At 43.9% G+C, this 17,539-nt stretch overlaps 1 protein-coding gene across 3 annotated transcripts in view; it reads right to left on the bottom strand.

Annotated features, from left to right (window-relative positions):
* Window positions 1-16,915, bottom strand: part of LOC118207627 (protein NDRG3-like) — a 44,062-nt gene extending 27,147 nt beyond the window's left edge. Inside the window, exons 1-2 of one of the 3 annotated variants that reach the window (XM_035381400.1) lie at window positions 16,720-16,915; window positions 2,890-2,974 (exon numbers count right to left, since the gene is read on the bottom strand). In XM_035381400.1, the coding sequence (XP_035237291.1) occupies window positions 2,890-2,949 (60 nt within the window). In that variant the 5' untranslated portion in view covers window positions 2,950-2,974; window positions 16,720-16,915. Of the gene's footprint in view, window positions 1-2,889; window positions 2,975-15,781; window positions 15,801-16,719 lie in introns of those variants that run through there. The other 2 variants (XM_035381402.1, XM_035381401.1) reach the window with 2 other exon arrangements.
* Window positions 16,916-17,539: the final 624 nt, after the last annotated feature.

Raw genomic sequence — 17,539 nt, 5'->3', positions numbered from 1 at the left:
ACTGCAGGACTTCCAGCTTCAGCACTGAGCCCTAAACTACCTCACCCCTGCTTCTCAGTGGTCCTTCCTGCAGTCACCAGCACATCCCTGCTGGCAGCACTTAATGAAATAGCCACTAGGTGGAGTAAAGAGCCAGCCAAAGCTCCAGCAGTACTAAGACCTGAATTACAAATGGAAAGCATGCATTTACGACCCCTCACAAAATGAGCTCCAATTCGTGAATACAAGGCCAATATCATGGCTGCAGTGCCACCATCATTATTTTATGCTTCTAGGCGAAGACCATGTTTCTACTCACAGGTAACAGCTGAGGCACTGAGAGCAAGGTGCCGTTCATTCAGTCATTACTTCATTCACACATTCCTTCATTAATTAATACATTCAAATCCATAACTTCATAAAGAATTATAATAATCCAAATGTAAAAATATGGTCCCATGCATCATGGCTATGGCTCGAGCCATTGAATTCCAATGGAGACTTTAGACACGCTCCACTGGAAGTCTGTGTCCTCATTCTCTGAGCAGAAGGGACGATGTCATGACACTTCAGGTATTTGTGGAAGCCAGTGTTCAACCATGTAAGGTACTGGGCCATTCATAAAATTACCTTATTACCTTTCTGGCCACTTAAACCATCTAAAACCATTCAAAATTAAAATCTGCTATGAGTTTCCCATTACATCAGAAATGTAAATGCCCTGTTTGACGAGAGGTACCTTGAGCTACATCACTGCACATATATAGCCCAGCAGGGTTGAAGGAATCTGTCCAAGCCAAGAAAAATGACTGGACCAGTCCAGATACAGACCATTCAAAACTGCCGTCATCATAAAACTAATTGAGGCTGGGACTCACACTTGATTTGTGGCCTAAGTGGACCAGTCCTTCATCTTTCCCGCTCTACACAGTCTCGGGCTGTATGCATGCTCTCAGTCACACCAGTAATTTACGCTGGGGTTTTATAATATTTCTTTGCATCAATAATATATTATTGGAAACAGCACAGTACTGTGCGCTATATGCATTTTATTTGTGGCTTATTTGTTGTGACATGACACTCTCCATACCTTTCAATCTGTTACAGAGCTCCATTACCTGGTCAGCTGGGTGAAAACCATCTTCCCTCCCCATATTAATGAAGCAGTTACCAGATTATATACATCACTATGGAGATTTGTAATCAAAATAAGCATAAATGTTGCTGCAAAGAAAAGTATTAGAAGACCTTATCAGCTCTTCATCTTAAATCTTTACTTGGGTAAGGAAAAGAACAAAAACAAAGGACAAACTGTTCAGTGTAATGTTGGAACAAGTACTGTCCTGCATGTAAAAAAGAACTTTGGCAGAAGGTGACAATAAATTTTCAAATCTGTTGCAGTAAAAATGGGAACAACTCCCAGCCAAGTGAGTGGAGGGGGGGGATTATTTAAACATATTGAATCTGATTAAACTGCAGTGTACTGATTCGCTAACCAAACACACCTGGCCAGCCATCAGTCAACAAAACCCAGCTACTACATCATCTTTATTCCTTAATTAACATTATCATTTTTGATTAGTAGTGATTCTCAATAACTGACAAAATAATCCTTATTTCTGGGCTAGATCAACAGTAAATGCTCTCAAGAAGTTAAAATTGTTACATAGGATCAGTAATGATTTCTCATATAAAATCTCATCTCTGTCATGAGCTTTCAGCCACTTTAAGAGAATTCAGGTTATTAGACCTGTTCTGCAAACCCAGCATTTCAATAGCAGTCACAGGCCCTCTAATGCGAGCTGATGAGGGTGCAGCACTTATCCAGACAGACTCCCAGTTCCCTTGACAACACTTCATGGACTCCTTTCAGCTTCATTGTCCTGCAAATCATTTTTTTTTGTATCTGAAAACATAACAGTTGCACTGCCGAATAATGAAGATTTTCCAAAAGAATAATAGGGAAGAGAATGACATAAAATCATGAGCACTCTCAGGTAATTTAATTGTAATAGCTACACAAAAGTAAACAAAATGGAGGCTACTTCGTCAACTGTATTGCCCGATAGCTCTCATTACATTAGAAGTACATACTGGGAAATGAAAGCAATATTCTACAGCACCCACGCTCGATATGACTGCTCTCTTCAAACACACTCTTGTGACTGTAATTGGTTGTGTGACTTCACTACTTATTGTCAAATGATACATTACTCAGTTACATACTGGTGAAGTTATGTAACAGGTCATTGATTGATCAGTGTTTGCAAGAAATGGGATTGTTCTCATTTTCAAAGAGCCAATGTGGCTTGCTACCTAGTTTGTATATGAAGTGGTAGCTATGACAGGACAGTACTATATCATTATAGTACCAAGATCAATCCATACAATACAGCTAAACGGTAACAGCATCTATGGGTACTACCAATTGTATGGGCCAATTTTGATTTCCAACTTTTTCAGAGACAATCTGCCACAAACGGCTTTTCAGAATGATTCTACATGTTACATTTTACAAGGAATAGGCACAGTACCTCCAGTGAAAAGGCTGACAACACCAGATCAGGGTCTAAATGAGTCTAAATTTGATTGGCTGGGCTGGGCTGTTTGTCACACTTAACATTTCACATCTCATCTCCTCTGCCATTTCTCAAGCTCCTATTGCGCAGGCCGCGTAATGCCGCAGATTGGTTTCCAAGGGTAACCAGCAAAGTAATGACAGCACAGGGAACCTCAGGTCGGATGCATGCAAATAAAGGGAGAAATAAATCACAGGCGGAAGAGGAAGGGACAGAAAAGCGGGCTCATCCTGCCGAGCCCTTTTTCCTCTGACGGTGAATCTGAGCGATGCGAGCAGTGCGGCGCTGCTAAAGTGCTCGCTAGCACACAGGATGGGGGGGCGTTCCTCACCTTGTCGGTCAGCAGGGGCTTGATCTCGGTCAGCTGGACATCCTGAAGCTCATCCATCATGGGATCTGTGGGCTGTCAGTCTCACCTGGGTGGGGGACAGAGCGAGAGAGCGAGTGAGAGACGCAACAGGACCGAATCATGGAAGAGCCTCCAGGCATCGTCTCAGAGCCTAGCTCCCGCTCCTGCAAATGCAGGGATGGGATACGCATGCTAACAAGCGGCGCAGAATGGAATAATGAATGTGCTGAACCGGGCCCGCGACCTTCTGAAGCACCCTTCCAGGAGTTTACGATGATGTGAGGCAACAGGGTGCTGTCGGTCGCACATAATGAATGTAGATTAGGCGGTATTTCTCTAACCATCCTTTCTGAAAGGTCACACTGCCTGCCGGTTTATCCTCGGCGTTAGCAGAGCAAGATGTATGCAAATCTGCCCGTATTAGTGCCCCCCAAACCACCACTCTCCAGACACTCATTTGTCCTTCTGACATAATTACCACATGCAGGTGCAGCACCCCTCCTCCAAGGATGAGGTCTAAACAGAGGTTGTGTGTGCGGAAGAACAGCGCTTGGAGGGCTCTCATAGCAGCTCTTCATACAGAAAGAAGTCATCAGATAGTGTGAAATTACTCATCTGAAGCTCATTATGGTTGCAGTTCCAAGCAATTATACATGGCAATATTTAAGCAGTAAAGGCTTGAAGGGAATACCTTTCATTACATGTAGAAACTGTACAAAAAGCACCGTAAACAGTTTCCAAAACGTGAAACACAAATTGAAAGTAACAGAATTATTCCCAGTTCTCTTTTCTACCCAAGCTAGCGAAAACCAACAGTCTGTTTGGAGGGCGTGCTGGTCCTCCATGCAGCTCCTCAAAAAACACGTCGCTCTCATAATGCAGTCGAAGAGCCGCAGTTTAACCTTGTGGCCTCAGCAGAAAAACGGCCATGTTCCACATGCCTGTAACGGAAAAGATGTGACTGGACTAATAAAGGCAGCTTCGCAGCAGCCGCAGGTACGTTTCCCACAGACCGAGCGGTGGAAACGACCCTGAACACCCCCCTGCTTCAAAATCGCCCGAAACAAACCTGGGCACGGGCATGAGAGCCTGCTGAGCAGAGGGGGGGGATTTTACTGTCAGTGATGGTAACTGCAGACTGACAAACAGGTTGTTCCCTATGTCTCCCTGAACAGCAGCAGGTCTGTAGAGCAGCTGTGCTAACCAAAACACAAACGCAAACAAATTACACGCCACTCGAAAAACTGCGGCCACCGTGTTGAGGAAGTACTTTGTAGGGTGGGGGGGGGTGCCGGAAATCTGCTTACGATCTTGTTTAAGACCGGATCAGCCATGCAAAGTAGAGAAAAAAAGAAAAACAAATATTCTGCGTGCTTCCACAGATTTACAGAGAGCTTCAATCCAACACTTCCTTCGGTGTCACAGCATCCGGGGCAAACGCAGCAGGAAGTCCGCGGCCTCGCTTGTGATCCCAACCGAGGCCCCCGCAGAGAGGGGAGGGTCAGCCAATGCAGATCTAGCCAGCGGAACACAGGTGGCAAGTCAGCGCACTGCCTCTTAAGGCTTAGCCTTTGCTTAGGGCACTCTTAGCAAGTATCTAACAACGCTGCTGATTGGTCAATTGTCATTACGATCCTATCCAAAGTGACTGGCACAGATTACATAGTACCCATCTATACAGAAGCTGTTCGGGTTAAGTACCTTGCTCAAGAGCAGAACAGCAGAGCTCTACCAGGCAATCGAATCTGCGAGCTCTGAGCCACAAGGCTCGTCACGCTACACTGTCGCCAAAGTAGGAAGAGAGAAATCTGACTTCTCAACTTCACACAGCAGACAAACCTGAAACAAGGGAGGACAGAACAAAGACCAACAGATATTAATTACAGTTTATGAGAGGGAGTCGCAGTCTGGCCCTAAAGGCACAACCCCAAACTACTGACCTTTCCAGGGGCCTGAAGAATAGAGTACATACATAAAACTGCAATGAATCACTTCATGTAATGAAAGAGAAAGCAATCCATTGGTTTTCATGGGGGACATATAATTTAGATCCCTAACTTAATTCCATGTCATCCTAGTGCCAGCCACAGTGCCTGTTCAAACACACTCCCTGGGGTGTTCTACAGTTTCCACAGAGATCAATAAACTGCGTGATAAACAGTGATGACATGCGATATTCTGTCAATCTGGGGAAAAATATGAAACCACAAAGAGAGGGACTGAAGGAAAGGAAGCACAACATTATTCTAATGGCTGGAATAATAAATGACTGCGATTGCTTAATAAAATATAAACAAATCAACCTTAAACGTGTGGCCAATCAAATCAGTGGATCTCAGAGTGTGAAACGGAAGGAAACCGAAAACAAGGAGAGAGAAAAGAGTCCAAGTAAGAGTGAAATGAGAATGAAAACAGTGAGGGAGGAAAATAGAGAAACAGCAGCGGGTGGCATCAGCATCTGAATGGAGCAGAAATCCAGTTGGGTAGTAACTGTGGGGCGGTGCAGGTCGGCCGCGCTGTGGTACGGATCGAGAGCTGGGTGGCGCGGCGCCAGGTTAATGGGGTGCGCACACAGTCCACACTCACCCCGCTGCTCTACCATCACAGTGCATTACTGCTCTCCACACGAGCACCGGACTCCATATGCCACGCTCAAAGACAGCTCATTTTTAAATATAAATAACACTGGGCGGTTTGAAGAGGAGGAGGCCACTAGAGGTGATTAAATGGACAGCAGAAGGAAACCAGAGTATGCGATGATTGTGTACCACAGAGGGCAGGCAGTACAAACGGGTCATTTTCATCATTCCATTTCCAGGAAACCGACCTTGAGAAAACAACACCAAACCTGGCCTGGGTCAAATAAGTAGCCTATCTGAAACACTTTAAGGCTTTAGACACCAGAGCAATTCCTGCAAATTACTGAAAATATTAAGAAAGAAACAAAATTCTTTTATACAATTTTACTTTGCGATAAATATCACTGATAATACCCAGGGGCATTTTAAATTTTACCACCGTCTAGAGCTACAGTATATGTATATAAAAAAAGCATTTGACTCAGGTTTGGAATGGACATGTAATTTTAAATTGTGTGTTACCGTGACTACAAACTCCACCCTACAGGCTGCTGCTCTCCTGCAGCCCCTGGCCCCACCCCCTCTCTCATTGACCACTGTTCCACTGCACACTAAAAACCCTTTTAGAAGATGAGGCATCATAGCTCATGATGAACCAGCTGCTACTTCTCAACATGGTCAAGCTCTCACCCATTTGGAAAATTAAATTCATACATTTAACAAAGACAACATAAGACACAGTAATTGCATCTGTGCAAATGCAGTTCATATCAATCACAGGCACATCCTATGGGAGTTAGTCATTTCACTCATGATTTCTGCATATAGGCTGTGCAATCAATATGCATTCCCTCCACCCCTCCCCCCATATCATAGGTGCAAACAAATGAAGTGTTGTATGTAAGCTACAATCATTAGGCTATACTTCCTGGGATTAAATACTTTCAGTGACCAAAAAAAAGCATTTGATTCCATGATCAAAATGCCCAGAAATTGAAGCATTCACTCAAGAACAGTAAGTGTTGCCTGAATCTGCAGTCCATAGTGGGCGATTTGGGAGAGTGATTACAGATTATAATCCCATGAAACAGGTTTAAGGATTCTAACCTCATGGTTTATATCAAAAGTGACTACAACCAGCCTGGATTCAAACCAGTGACCTTTGACACAACAACACATATCCTCCCAGTCTGCTGAAGTTGACGGATTGAAAGCACTTTGGAAAAGCACGCCAGTATCAGTAAACCCTTGTATTCCAAAGCTACAAATCCCTTTGCACAGGGCTATTCGGGGAGAGGATAATGCAAGGGTGCGAACTGCCTTCCTACTTAAGGGAAACAAAGGAACTTTGACTGCCCAACACTAAGCAAGACTGAATTTATGGAATTGTGGTCTTAAATTCTACCTCTAAATGCATCTCAACCTTTTGAAAAAGCTTAAGAAACACTGGACTGCCCATCTGAATAGTGCTCTTAACAACCTACCCATTCGGTCATCGTAACCCACCACTCGCCTTTAACAAATGTCACCACGTTCTACCAGCCAGCCACTCTCGTTAGTCTCCCGCCTGTTCCTGTCGTCCCCTGCTTCCTCAAACGGTACTCTGAGCAGCAGTTTTCAGCCCCCTTTCTCCCTTCCAACTTTCACCTGGTTGCATACTGACATCCCAAATTACGCGCTCACCGATTCTCAGGTTAGCAGCTGGAGGGGAGAAATAGGAGGAACGTGCAATACCGCCTCTGAGCTCACATGAATATCTATTCCGCTGCCAGGAACAAAAAACACAAAAGCAGTTTTGACTCGCATCACAAAGAATATTAATTTCAGCTGTGCAGCCTAACACAAACCTTTCCAGTGGAAACAGTGATGTTCTGCCTTCAGTGGAGCCCACCGGCTATAATTATAATGATTCGCCTATTTTTAACCTGTTGAAGAGTGCAATTACCTTTAGGAGACCTGTGACCGGCTCACTTTCAGATCATTGCAACCCATTACACATGCACTGGTTTACTCAAAGAAAAACTATGGGAATTATTTTGTGGTGCATGGTACAGCAATCACATATAAGATAGGCCTATTTAGAGAAATGACTAAATATGCATGATAGGACACTGGGGGCTGTTAGAAATTCAAGGTCCAATTATTGGTACAATTAAATTCCAGACAATTACAAAATCAAAAAGGGAAGTTCTGTTACATTTTATTATTGAAAGGACCGTCTCAGAACTCTAGGCCCAGAGGCAAGGAGAATGAGTAATTTGATTCATGTGTGGATGGAGATGGTGTTGATGGGTCATGGCGTTTAACCCTGATGTTTGAACTGCTACAGCTGGACATTCAGGTCACTTGGACAGATGGGATCACACATCACACACAACCAGCCTGCAGGTCCGCTTGGTGAACGTGCAACCCTTCAGGTTTTTTCACAAAGTCTATGCAGCACTAGAACTTACACACTGAACAATAATCCCATGTGCCAGAGTCAAGGGTTTGGCATTAACTGGCCTACAACAGAGAGCAAGCCAGAGAACTCCACAGGTCCCACACACACAGAAAAGCACGCTTGCAAATCCTCTTGACCTTTTTTTGTAAGAGCGTGCGGCACACTTCCCAAGCCTCACTAATTAGGCTTAAGACAAATCACAGGGCAGAGTGCACATACTGTGAGGTCCATAATGTTTGGGACAAAGCCTTTTTTTTTTTCTTCTTCTTTCTTCCCCCCTTGACTTGGCTCTACTCCACACTTTTGATATTTGCAATGAAACGTGGCTTAAGTGCATACTCAGCTTTAGTACACTTTGATCTCACCATGTAGAAATTACAGCTTGTTTTATACAACACCCCCGTCCCTCCTTTTCAGAATACCATAATGTTTGGGACAAATGGCTTCACAGACATTTCCACTTAGTCAGGTGTGTTCACTTGTCTCCTTAGTGCAAGAGAGCTTTCAGTATCTAGTCTTGATTCTAGGCTTTAGATGCCTTTGGAGGCCGTTATTGGCATTTGTCAACATATTTGTCAACATGAAGACCAGAGTTGTGCAAATGAAATTCAAGAAAGCCATTATGAGGCTGAGAAATGTGGGGGGGGGGGGGGGGGGGGGGGGCAGACATAGGCCAAACCTTAGGCTTACCAAAATCAACTGTTTGGAACATCATCTAAAAGCTATTTTTTAAAAGAGCTCTTGTGAGCTCAATAATTGAAAATGGCCTGGTAAGCCAAGAAAGATCTCTACAGTTGACGACCAAAGAATTCTCACCACAGTGAAGAAAAGCCAGATAAGAAACAATCTACAGGAAGCAGGCGTGGATGTGTTAGTGATTAATCTCCACGAGACTTCACAAACAGAACTACAGAGGCTACACAACAATATGCAATCCACTAGCCTACAGAAAAAACAGGATGGCCAGGCTACGGTTTGCCGAGAAGTACCGATAAGAGCCTGCAGAGTTCTGGACAGATGAGACCAAGACTGACTTGTATCAGAGTGATGGCAAGAGGCCAAAACTAATTTCTATACAGGGAAACAATAGTGAATAAAAATACCCTTTATTAAAAAATTGAGAATGTGCACAGGGACACTCTCCACACGTACAATAGCATTCCCACCTCTCACGGGTTTATACCGATGCTGGTAGAAGAGGGCGTGGAGGGGACAGGGGAATGACATACATGACCTTAGCCAGGCTCAGCCTGAGACATCGCAACAGGGCCCCCTGCCATGACAGCTGGGTTAGGGAGGAAACCAGAAGCTGGAGCTGCTAAACCCCTCGCAGCTCAGAAACCCATCACCAACATACACTCCCTCAACCTCAACACCCAGAGCATCACCATGCCCTGCTGAGGAGCCCTCACACCAACTCCTAGAGCATCATCATCCCCTGCTGAGGAGCCCTCACACCAACTCCTAGAGCATCATCATCCCCTGCTGAGGAGCCCTCACACCAACTCCTAGAGCATCATCATCCCCTGCTGAGGAGCCCTCACACCAACTCCTAGAGCATCATCATCCCCTGCTGAGGAGCCCTCACACCAACTCCTAGAGCATCATCATCCCCTGCTCATAGGCCCTCACACCAACTCCTAGAGCATCATCATCCCCTGCTCATAGGCCCTCACACCAACTCCTAGAGCATCATCATCCCCTGCTGAGGAGCCCTCACACCAACTCCTAGAGCATCATCATCCCCTGCTCATAGGCCCTCACACCAACCCCCAGAGCATGATCATCCCCTGCTGAGGAGCCCTCACACCAACCCCCAGAGCATCACTATCCCCTGCTGATGAGCCCTCACACCAATTCCCAGAGCATCACCATGCCCTGCTCATAGGCCCTCACACCAATGATCAATGCACATGTGTGTCTGACAAGAATTTTACAGGGTCTCCGTTAATGTGCTTGTGAAGCACTAACGGCAGTGTTGCTCTCACTCGTTTAACCACGCTTCAACAGTTCACCTTTCAAACTGCTGCACCACCTCCCCCATGCATTCAAGGGCCTCTACCCATACTGTCACCAAAAACACTCAGCTTCTTAAGAAAAAATTATATTAGCTGGCATCGGTACTTCAGCAGTATGCCCTTTCACAACATCCGAGGTGTTGTAACAGACTTGCATTTCCTTACTTGGTTATACCGAATCCCATCTGCACGTCGCAGTAGTAACCTATAATCTGTAACTGTTCATGTTCTCAGAGAAAAATAAACTTTTGCCTGTTCATTGAGGATTTGTTTTTGCCTTGACAAGTGGGCCTTTAAATTGGCAATTGTTCTACAGCACAGTGAAAAGCACCCAATCACATGACACAAATAATAAAAGACATGATGCAATGTGCTCCAGAGAGAGCGCTGTTATTCACCCCGAGCAGGCTATGAGCAGACTGCAAGCAGCACTGCACCTCAGGTCACGTTAGCATTCTGTCGGCAAAAGCCACTAAAGAGAATTGACTCTCGGGGACATGCCATCAGATAGCCCGTACGGGGCACGGCGTATTAAAGATAGATGAAAAAGGTCTGGGGATGGATGCTGCACAGGAGAAACGCGATAAGGAGCCATCACTGGAGACCTCTCAGCGCACCGCTGCCTTCAACGGGCTGATGCTGGTGGAATTATACAAGCTGCCACGTCTGCTCCCTCTCACCCCCCCGCCCCAGGGAGACCACAGGAGGGCGAGTGGGGCCAAAATGATCGCCCTGCTAAGACAGAAAGAGGATGCAACAAATGGGCTCCCTTTTCACTCCATAGCATATGCTTTACATGACAGTAACAGGGCCATCTGGAGTATAGGAAGAGGAGGGTACAATTTCCATCCTCTTTCCTTCCTCCACCCCTCTACTGTGTCAAATTTGGTGGCCCCTAACTAGCCACAACTGGAGCCTAGGTCCACAGGCTTTGGAGGAAATGGGGGTATCTACGATGGACAGGTCTTAAGCACTGATGGTAGATCAGTCGGCATTTCTGAACAATGGTTGGTCTCGTGATTCAGGCTGGATAGGCGGATTCTGGATTGGTATTCAGGGCTCTTTCAGCTGGCAGCTTGACATGTTCAGGCAGCTATTACTGCAACAAAGAGAAGAGACAGCCTGTCATTTCCAGGCTGGATCCACCAAATGCTGCCCTAACACTTGTCAAACACACCAAGGCAACTCACTGTGCTGAAACAGTGCTAGTGGGATCCAAGCCCCCAACAGGTTACAGAGTTCTGGAAAGTAAATGAACTTCTTCCCCTACTCCGTCACGTAGGCTAGTTATTATTCACACAAGCAGCCGTGTGAGGATCCTACATAAGGAAGGTGTTGCAAGAGTATACAATACGAGTCTTCATCTTCCCATTTAAAACGTCACCATTATTCTTGGTGTCAAGCTAGGCGCTCAGCATGACAGTAAATTAGAAGGCTGCCAGGCTAAAACCTGTAGAATGGGACACAAAGGGAATGGCAGTCGGAGCTGAAGAATGAGCAGGTCCGCCTCACTCCATCATGGGTAGAGGGGAGGTGCTGGAGCATGTGGGCCTCAGGGGGACTGAAAATAAGCTGTGCGCAAACACAGGCGGAATATTCATAGAGCTGCCCTGCAATGAGCGTCTGATGCTTACCGCTCACTTTGTTTCGCTTTACTGATTAACAGTACTTACAGACTGGAAACTGTCTCTTACTGGAGAGACTGATATCTTCTGAACCACCATTTGAAGAGTCTACTCAGGTATGCACAGCAAAAACAAGTTTTTACTCACTGGCACTGAAGTACTTCCACTAATCAGGGGGCCCTTTACAGCTACTCCCTTCTGCTAAGAAAGGCCACTGCCTTTAAAAGGCTTCTCTTTCAAAAATAAGTAGTTGTTTACCAAAACATACACCACTTAATGCATATTTCAAGTGCTTAGCTAGTGGCGCCCACTGTTTACAAGCAGATGTAACACTACATCGTTTAAAAATGCACATGAAAACCAAAGGTACCAAGGCATTCTGAGGAGACATATTATGTAGACCAGCATTAATACAGTTTCAAGTTTCAAAAATGTGACCATCAATCATGTGTTCTCTTGACACTCAGGAAAGGTCATTAATTCACAAACAGAAGAAATACATGCAGAAGAGGTCAGATCCAAGGTGCTCTGATGCAAATCTGATGTGACATGAGGGGAGACCGGGAAGCATGCTGAATGGGTCGTTTTCAGAGCATGTGAACAGTCAGCTAATTCAATATCCATGCACGCAAGAGATCTGTGCTGAATGAACAGTGATACTACTGGACTACTAGACACCACGTAACTACCCATCAAGTTTTTACAATAACAGAACCGCACCAATGCTAAATTTCTGCCAAACGAGGCAACACCATAGCTCAGTGGAAAATGTGCATTAATAATTACCCAGAAAAACAGCAGATTCTTTTGCCAAGATGCAACAGAAATGCTTGCTGAAATCTGCACTGCTTTTCTGCCTGGATAAAGCCAGGGGCCTAGCAGGCAGGGACCTGCTCCATGCCCTGGCTTCTGCAGCGTAGTTTCAGCAGCGAGCACGGCGGACAGCACAGTACAGCACAGCCGTCCCGAGGGGAAGCTGTACAGAAATAGAACCGGGGATGGAAGGCGCACAACCAATAGGAGGAGGAGTAAATACACAACAGCTGTTGCCCGGTAAGTGTTGGCATAGAGATGGAAAGAGCTTGGAGAACTAAGCCAAGGGAGTTAAATTTGTATGTATATCCCTCGCTCTCTCTCACCGTCTCCATCACACAGATGCACATTGACACAAATATGTTTATGTATATATGATGCATGAGTTCAGACACTTGCCAGACGGCTTCTCTGCTCAATCCCACGTCGGAGCCATTGAAAAAACTTCCATGCATTTATATCTAACATTTTACAAAATCATTAGCCAGTAAACAGACTGGCTTTCGTGAATGTGGTTTGAATGATGAAAGCTCCAGGGTGACCTTGTTTACCCAAAACTGCGCCTTGTCACTGAGGGCTAATGCAACTCTAAGCCTCCGACATCAATCCCAATGCAGTTCTGCCTGTGGATGGGTATCAAGAGCCGGCTCTGAATTGAAACAAGTTCCAAATTCCAAGAAGACGGAATTCCTTAAATGTGCATTTCGATTCTGCTTATCAAATCCTGAAAATTTATTTTCAATTGGAATTTGCAATGAGTGAAATTAAATGAATTTTAAATCAACTGCCAAGACCTGTTGCGCTTACTTCTATATCACTGATTACGTAATGTGGGCATCAACGCGCCTGCAATAGGCCACGCCCCACAATGGGGGAAACAATCAGTTGCACTCTATTTAGTCAGTATTAGCAGTCAGTGAATTATCAAGACTAAAAACACCTAAATATTGTCATTTGGTGGGCTGTACGAATAAAGCAAAGAACCCCTATTTTAAGTTTTATGTCCTCTCGTGCAAAAAGACTGAGCCAATAAGGAGAAGAGTAGAAGCAGGCCATTAGATGTCCGGGGAAAGCCAGAAACACTGGGATCCTGAATCAAGCCACATCTATATTTGTAATAAATTAGCCATTTTGTCTCCGGTAAGTACTTACAGCCTCTTAGCTACAGCTAATGAAAGTTGTCAGAAACGGTAAATTGCATGTGTTTCTAACTTGTTTTTTTAGGATGTGATGTGACATGCATTGCCAACAATGTCACAAATCACATCACATCCTAAAGAAACAAAGTTAGTTAGCTAGCGCTATTATGATAACTAGGCTGCTTTTAACCAAGATGCTTTTAACTAACATTAATAACTATGATGGCTGCTTTTAACTAACGTTAACGTAAGCAAGAATGCATTATCATAAATTCATAGTGATGCCACTCATATACAGCTGTTCACACATTCATTGAGGCAACAGACAGATTCAGATCCAATCCACATCCACCTGTGATTGTCTACTTCTCCTCGCTCCTCCTTTCCTTTTCATTATCCAATGTCAGTTAAAAAAAAATAAAAACAGCAAATGAATAATAAGATGAGGTATTATTAGTGGTCTCTTGTTCTCTTTTACTTTGCCCCAGGCTGACTAGTCCTTGGCTCTGCCTGGTGCCCTTGCAAAGCCCCCAGAATGCAGCCATGGAGGACAGCTCCAGGCCACCGGAAGTCTTGAATGTGTGCCTCATTGGCCCTTTAATCTGAAGCCTATGCTTCCAGCACATACTAGAAAGTAAACAAGAGATAAACTCCTCTTACCAGACTCCAGTGCTACCAGTGCTACCAGCTTCCAGCAGCTGCAGGCTAGAGCATACGAAGCAGGCGACGTCCAGAGAGGATGAATGAGAATCATTGTGTGGAGGTCAACCTGACCTCTGCCCTGAGGCTGTATGCTAACGGATAACCACTGCGCTGAGTAATTGGGCATTGAGATGCACAGAAAACAAGCTCTTTTTCTGACCAATGCCCCAACACGTTACTGATGAGTTTGGTGACTGGTATCAACCATGATACACTTCTCTGGTTGCTAAGCCACTCTTTGAGGATCTAATATCAGAATACTTACAAAATTGAGAGCACCCCCCAGAACAGACAAGGTCCTGAGAGCTATTAGGCCGAGCCTCCTTGTCTGGCACTGTGGGCAGCTGGGCTCCGTAATACAAAAAACTGACACTAAGACATGAGACAATACAAGTCCAGTCCTGCCAGCCAGACATGAGGTAATCCTGTGCGTCCACACACACATGCACACAAACACAAAGTAGGCTTGAGCACAAGTTATACATCTGCTGTGGCAAAAGCCCAAAATAAGGCTATAATGCTACTTGGAACCTTCAGGTCTTCAAAACCACTGCCATTAATCATACTACTTTGGGGTGTTCATTCATAAAAACTGAGAATCAAAAAATGATAACTTCAAAGCCCACAATCTTAACCAGAACAACATGAAGTAGTCACATTCAATTAAGGTAAGTACCACAAGAACACATCATAATCATCGCAAGTAAACCCTTTCTTGAAAAGTAGCCATTAGGAGAAACCACAAGAGTGCAAACTGGCTGCAATCAATTCTGTAAAGGGCTTGGATGTCAAGTGTTTTAGGCACCGTTTACCGACGGGATGGTTGGAATCTGCACAATCATACGCTCCCAGTTTGCCACGTCCCGGGTACTATCTTTTATTTAGAATTGAGATGCCCCATGTAAAAATCCGTATCCCGATCGTTATTGTAAATGAGAACCTTCTCACTTATTGTTAAATAATGCTAAAATGAAAGAATACCATTTCAAACATGGTTGTTTGAGCAAGACCCAAGAAAGCAGCATGGGATTGTTCGTTACATAAATCCAGTCTGGAATAATAATCCCGTAATGTTGTTCGTAAATCAGTTCATGCTATAATTTTGAAACACCTCACTCATCGCAGTTAAATGTAGTCAACATATCAACGACTAGCACTTGCCGAAATAGCAACAAGTTACTTGTTGGAACCAAGGCCATCGCAAGTTCGCAACTGCATGTGAAATGTCATAAAATACCCAGCCACCGTGTTGTTACATTAACGTACTACTAAAACGACAGGCATGAACAAAGAGAAAAATTGCATTTATGAGAGACTGTGCAGTTTGAACAACACCAATACTTGATATATTTAGCTATTTTTATATAAGAAAATTAGTGACTGAGCACGCTAGCTAGCGTTACATCAATTTACAAACACGCTTTGACATCCTGAACTGCAGCCAGCTAAATGTTAAATGTGCTGCATAGCAAGCGAGCTACAGTTGTTATCTGAAGTTAACGTTAAGCTATGCTATAACGCTGGATAGAAAAAATTGGGGTTTGTTTTACATCACCATGAGTATTTCCTGCAGGTTCGGCAACACGCACTGTATTATTTTAAAACAGATCGCTAGACTAACCAGATGACGTAAATAGCATCGATGAAACTGACTGTGAGTAAAGTGACACTAGGAAAACTTTGAAATATCTACAATTTAGCTATCTAGCCAATGTAGTAACGTTAGCTAGCTCTAACGTACGTAATAAAGTCGACTTGGCATCAGATGTCCACTATCTGTTCAACCGCACCATAAAACCCGCAAGTTATCGTTAGTCTAGAAGAATTGCGTTGGCCTCTGTTGCAGCAAGAGACCGCGCAGCAAGTTAGCTAGACTAGCTATGCACCCACAAGAGGAATTTACGATTTCTTGAACTTGGATGTTTTAAAACGAAAGACAAAACTATTTCGCAAATTTAGATAACATTAGCTAAGAAGGTTCACAATAAAGACTCACTCATCATTTAAACATAATAGCTCACGCTACAAACTCTTGCTAGCGCCACTACAGTTAAAATGACACAGAGCATGTGCAATTGGGTCGGTATTGAATATAATAACGAGTGTAACGTTCGCCAACTTACAAACATTTTCCTCATCAACATGGCAATATAACAATTTGTCAGATTTAAACCCCTTTAAATAAACAAAAAAACACGTGACAGTCTTTATGAACACATACAAAAGTAGAGGCATTCAGTTAAACGCCAAACGAATGAACCGCGAGAAAAAACGGGTCAAAAAATGTTATAAATATATTAACGCTATGCATAAACCTGATAGAACACTGCTAGCAGTTTGGATAGATTGCTAGCTAGCTAGCCATTACAACAATAGGTAGCGAACGCTAGCTGTGCAGTATTGCGAATATAACGTCATCGCACAGTCTTAACGTTCTTTACACATCTGTATGTGAAATGTGTGAGCATAAAGCTGAAACCTGATCTCACTCACCGCTGATTTACAAACACGTCTTCACGAAAGAAAATCCTCGAAAATGAACAATTTCTGTTTAAATGTGCTACAACTGTAGAATCTTCCACCGCACGTTCCTCCGTTGCTGTTTCAGTTCCTACAGCGAGCACGTCGATCTCGCACTCGGGGGCGGAACTATGGTGCTTGTAAAACACCCCCAAACAGACAAAACGAAATTTCAAACGCTAGAGCAGTGCCAGTGGTTCTCGAAGTTGGTCCTGTGAGTTCATTGTGTATTCAGGTTTTTCTTACAACCAATTTATTGACCAGTTAAGAATTAAGGTTTTTAAAAACGTGTTTAAGTTGTACTATATTCCCCCCTTTCTTATTTTAACATAATGCAGGTCTGTCATGTTGCCATTTGCTTTGTCTTTGAACCCTGAAATAGTTTAAACAAGAGAGTCTGTCTCTCATTGGACTCAAGTGATTTCACATGTTGGTCTGTAATACATTCCAGTAAAAGGAATGGCCAACATCTTTCTAATGGAATCATTTCTCAGAATTTATCTGAAAATGACAGAAAATGAAGGTATTAGTTAATCTGACTGAAATATTCAAGAATGTGAATAGGGAACATTTTTGTTCATGATGTGCATGGGCATTTCTCATATAACATGGGTTTTTGAGGGTAATCATCCCTCAATGGACATTTGAAGTGTTTTATTTGGAACAATTAGCAGCTTGTTACAGTTCGAGTTAGCAATAATCCGAATGAAAACCAGTATGTTTGGGAACCACTGCTCCAGAGGGAAACCAGTCTAGATTGGGAAACCAATATAGAAAGACCACTAGCTATTAA

The sequence above is a fragment of the Anguilla anguilla genome, chromosome 11 (genome assembly GCF_013347855.1).
Source record: "Anguilla anguilla isolate fAngAng1 chromosome 11, fAngAng1.pri, whole genome shotgun sequence".
Classification (NCBI taxonomy): Eukaryota; Metazoa; Chordata; class Actinopteri; order Anguilliformes; family Anguillidae; genus Anguilla; species Anguilla anguilla.
Note: the sequence above shows the minus strand (reverse complement) of the source record. Positions and strands in the feature narration are given on the sequence as shown.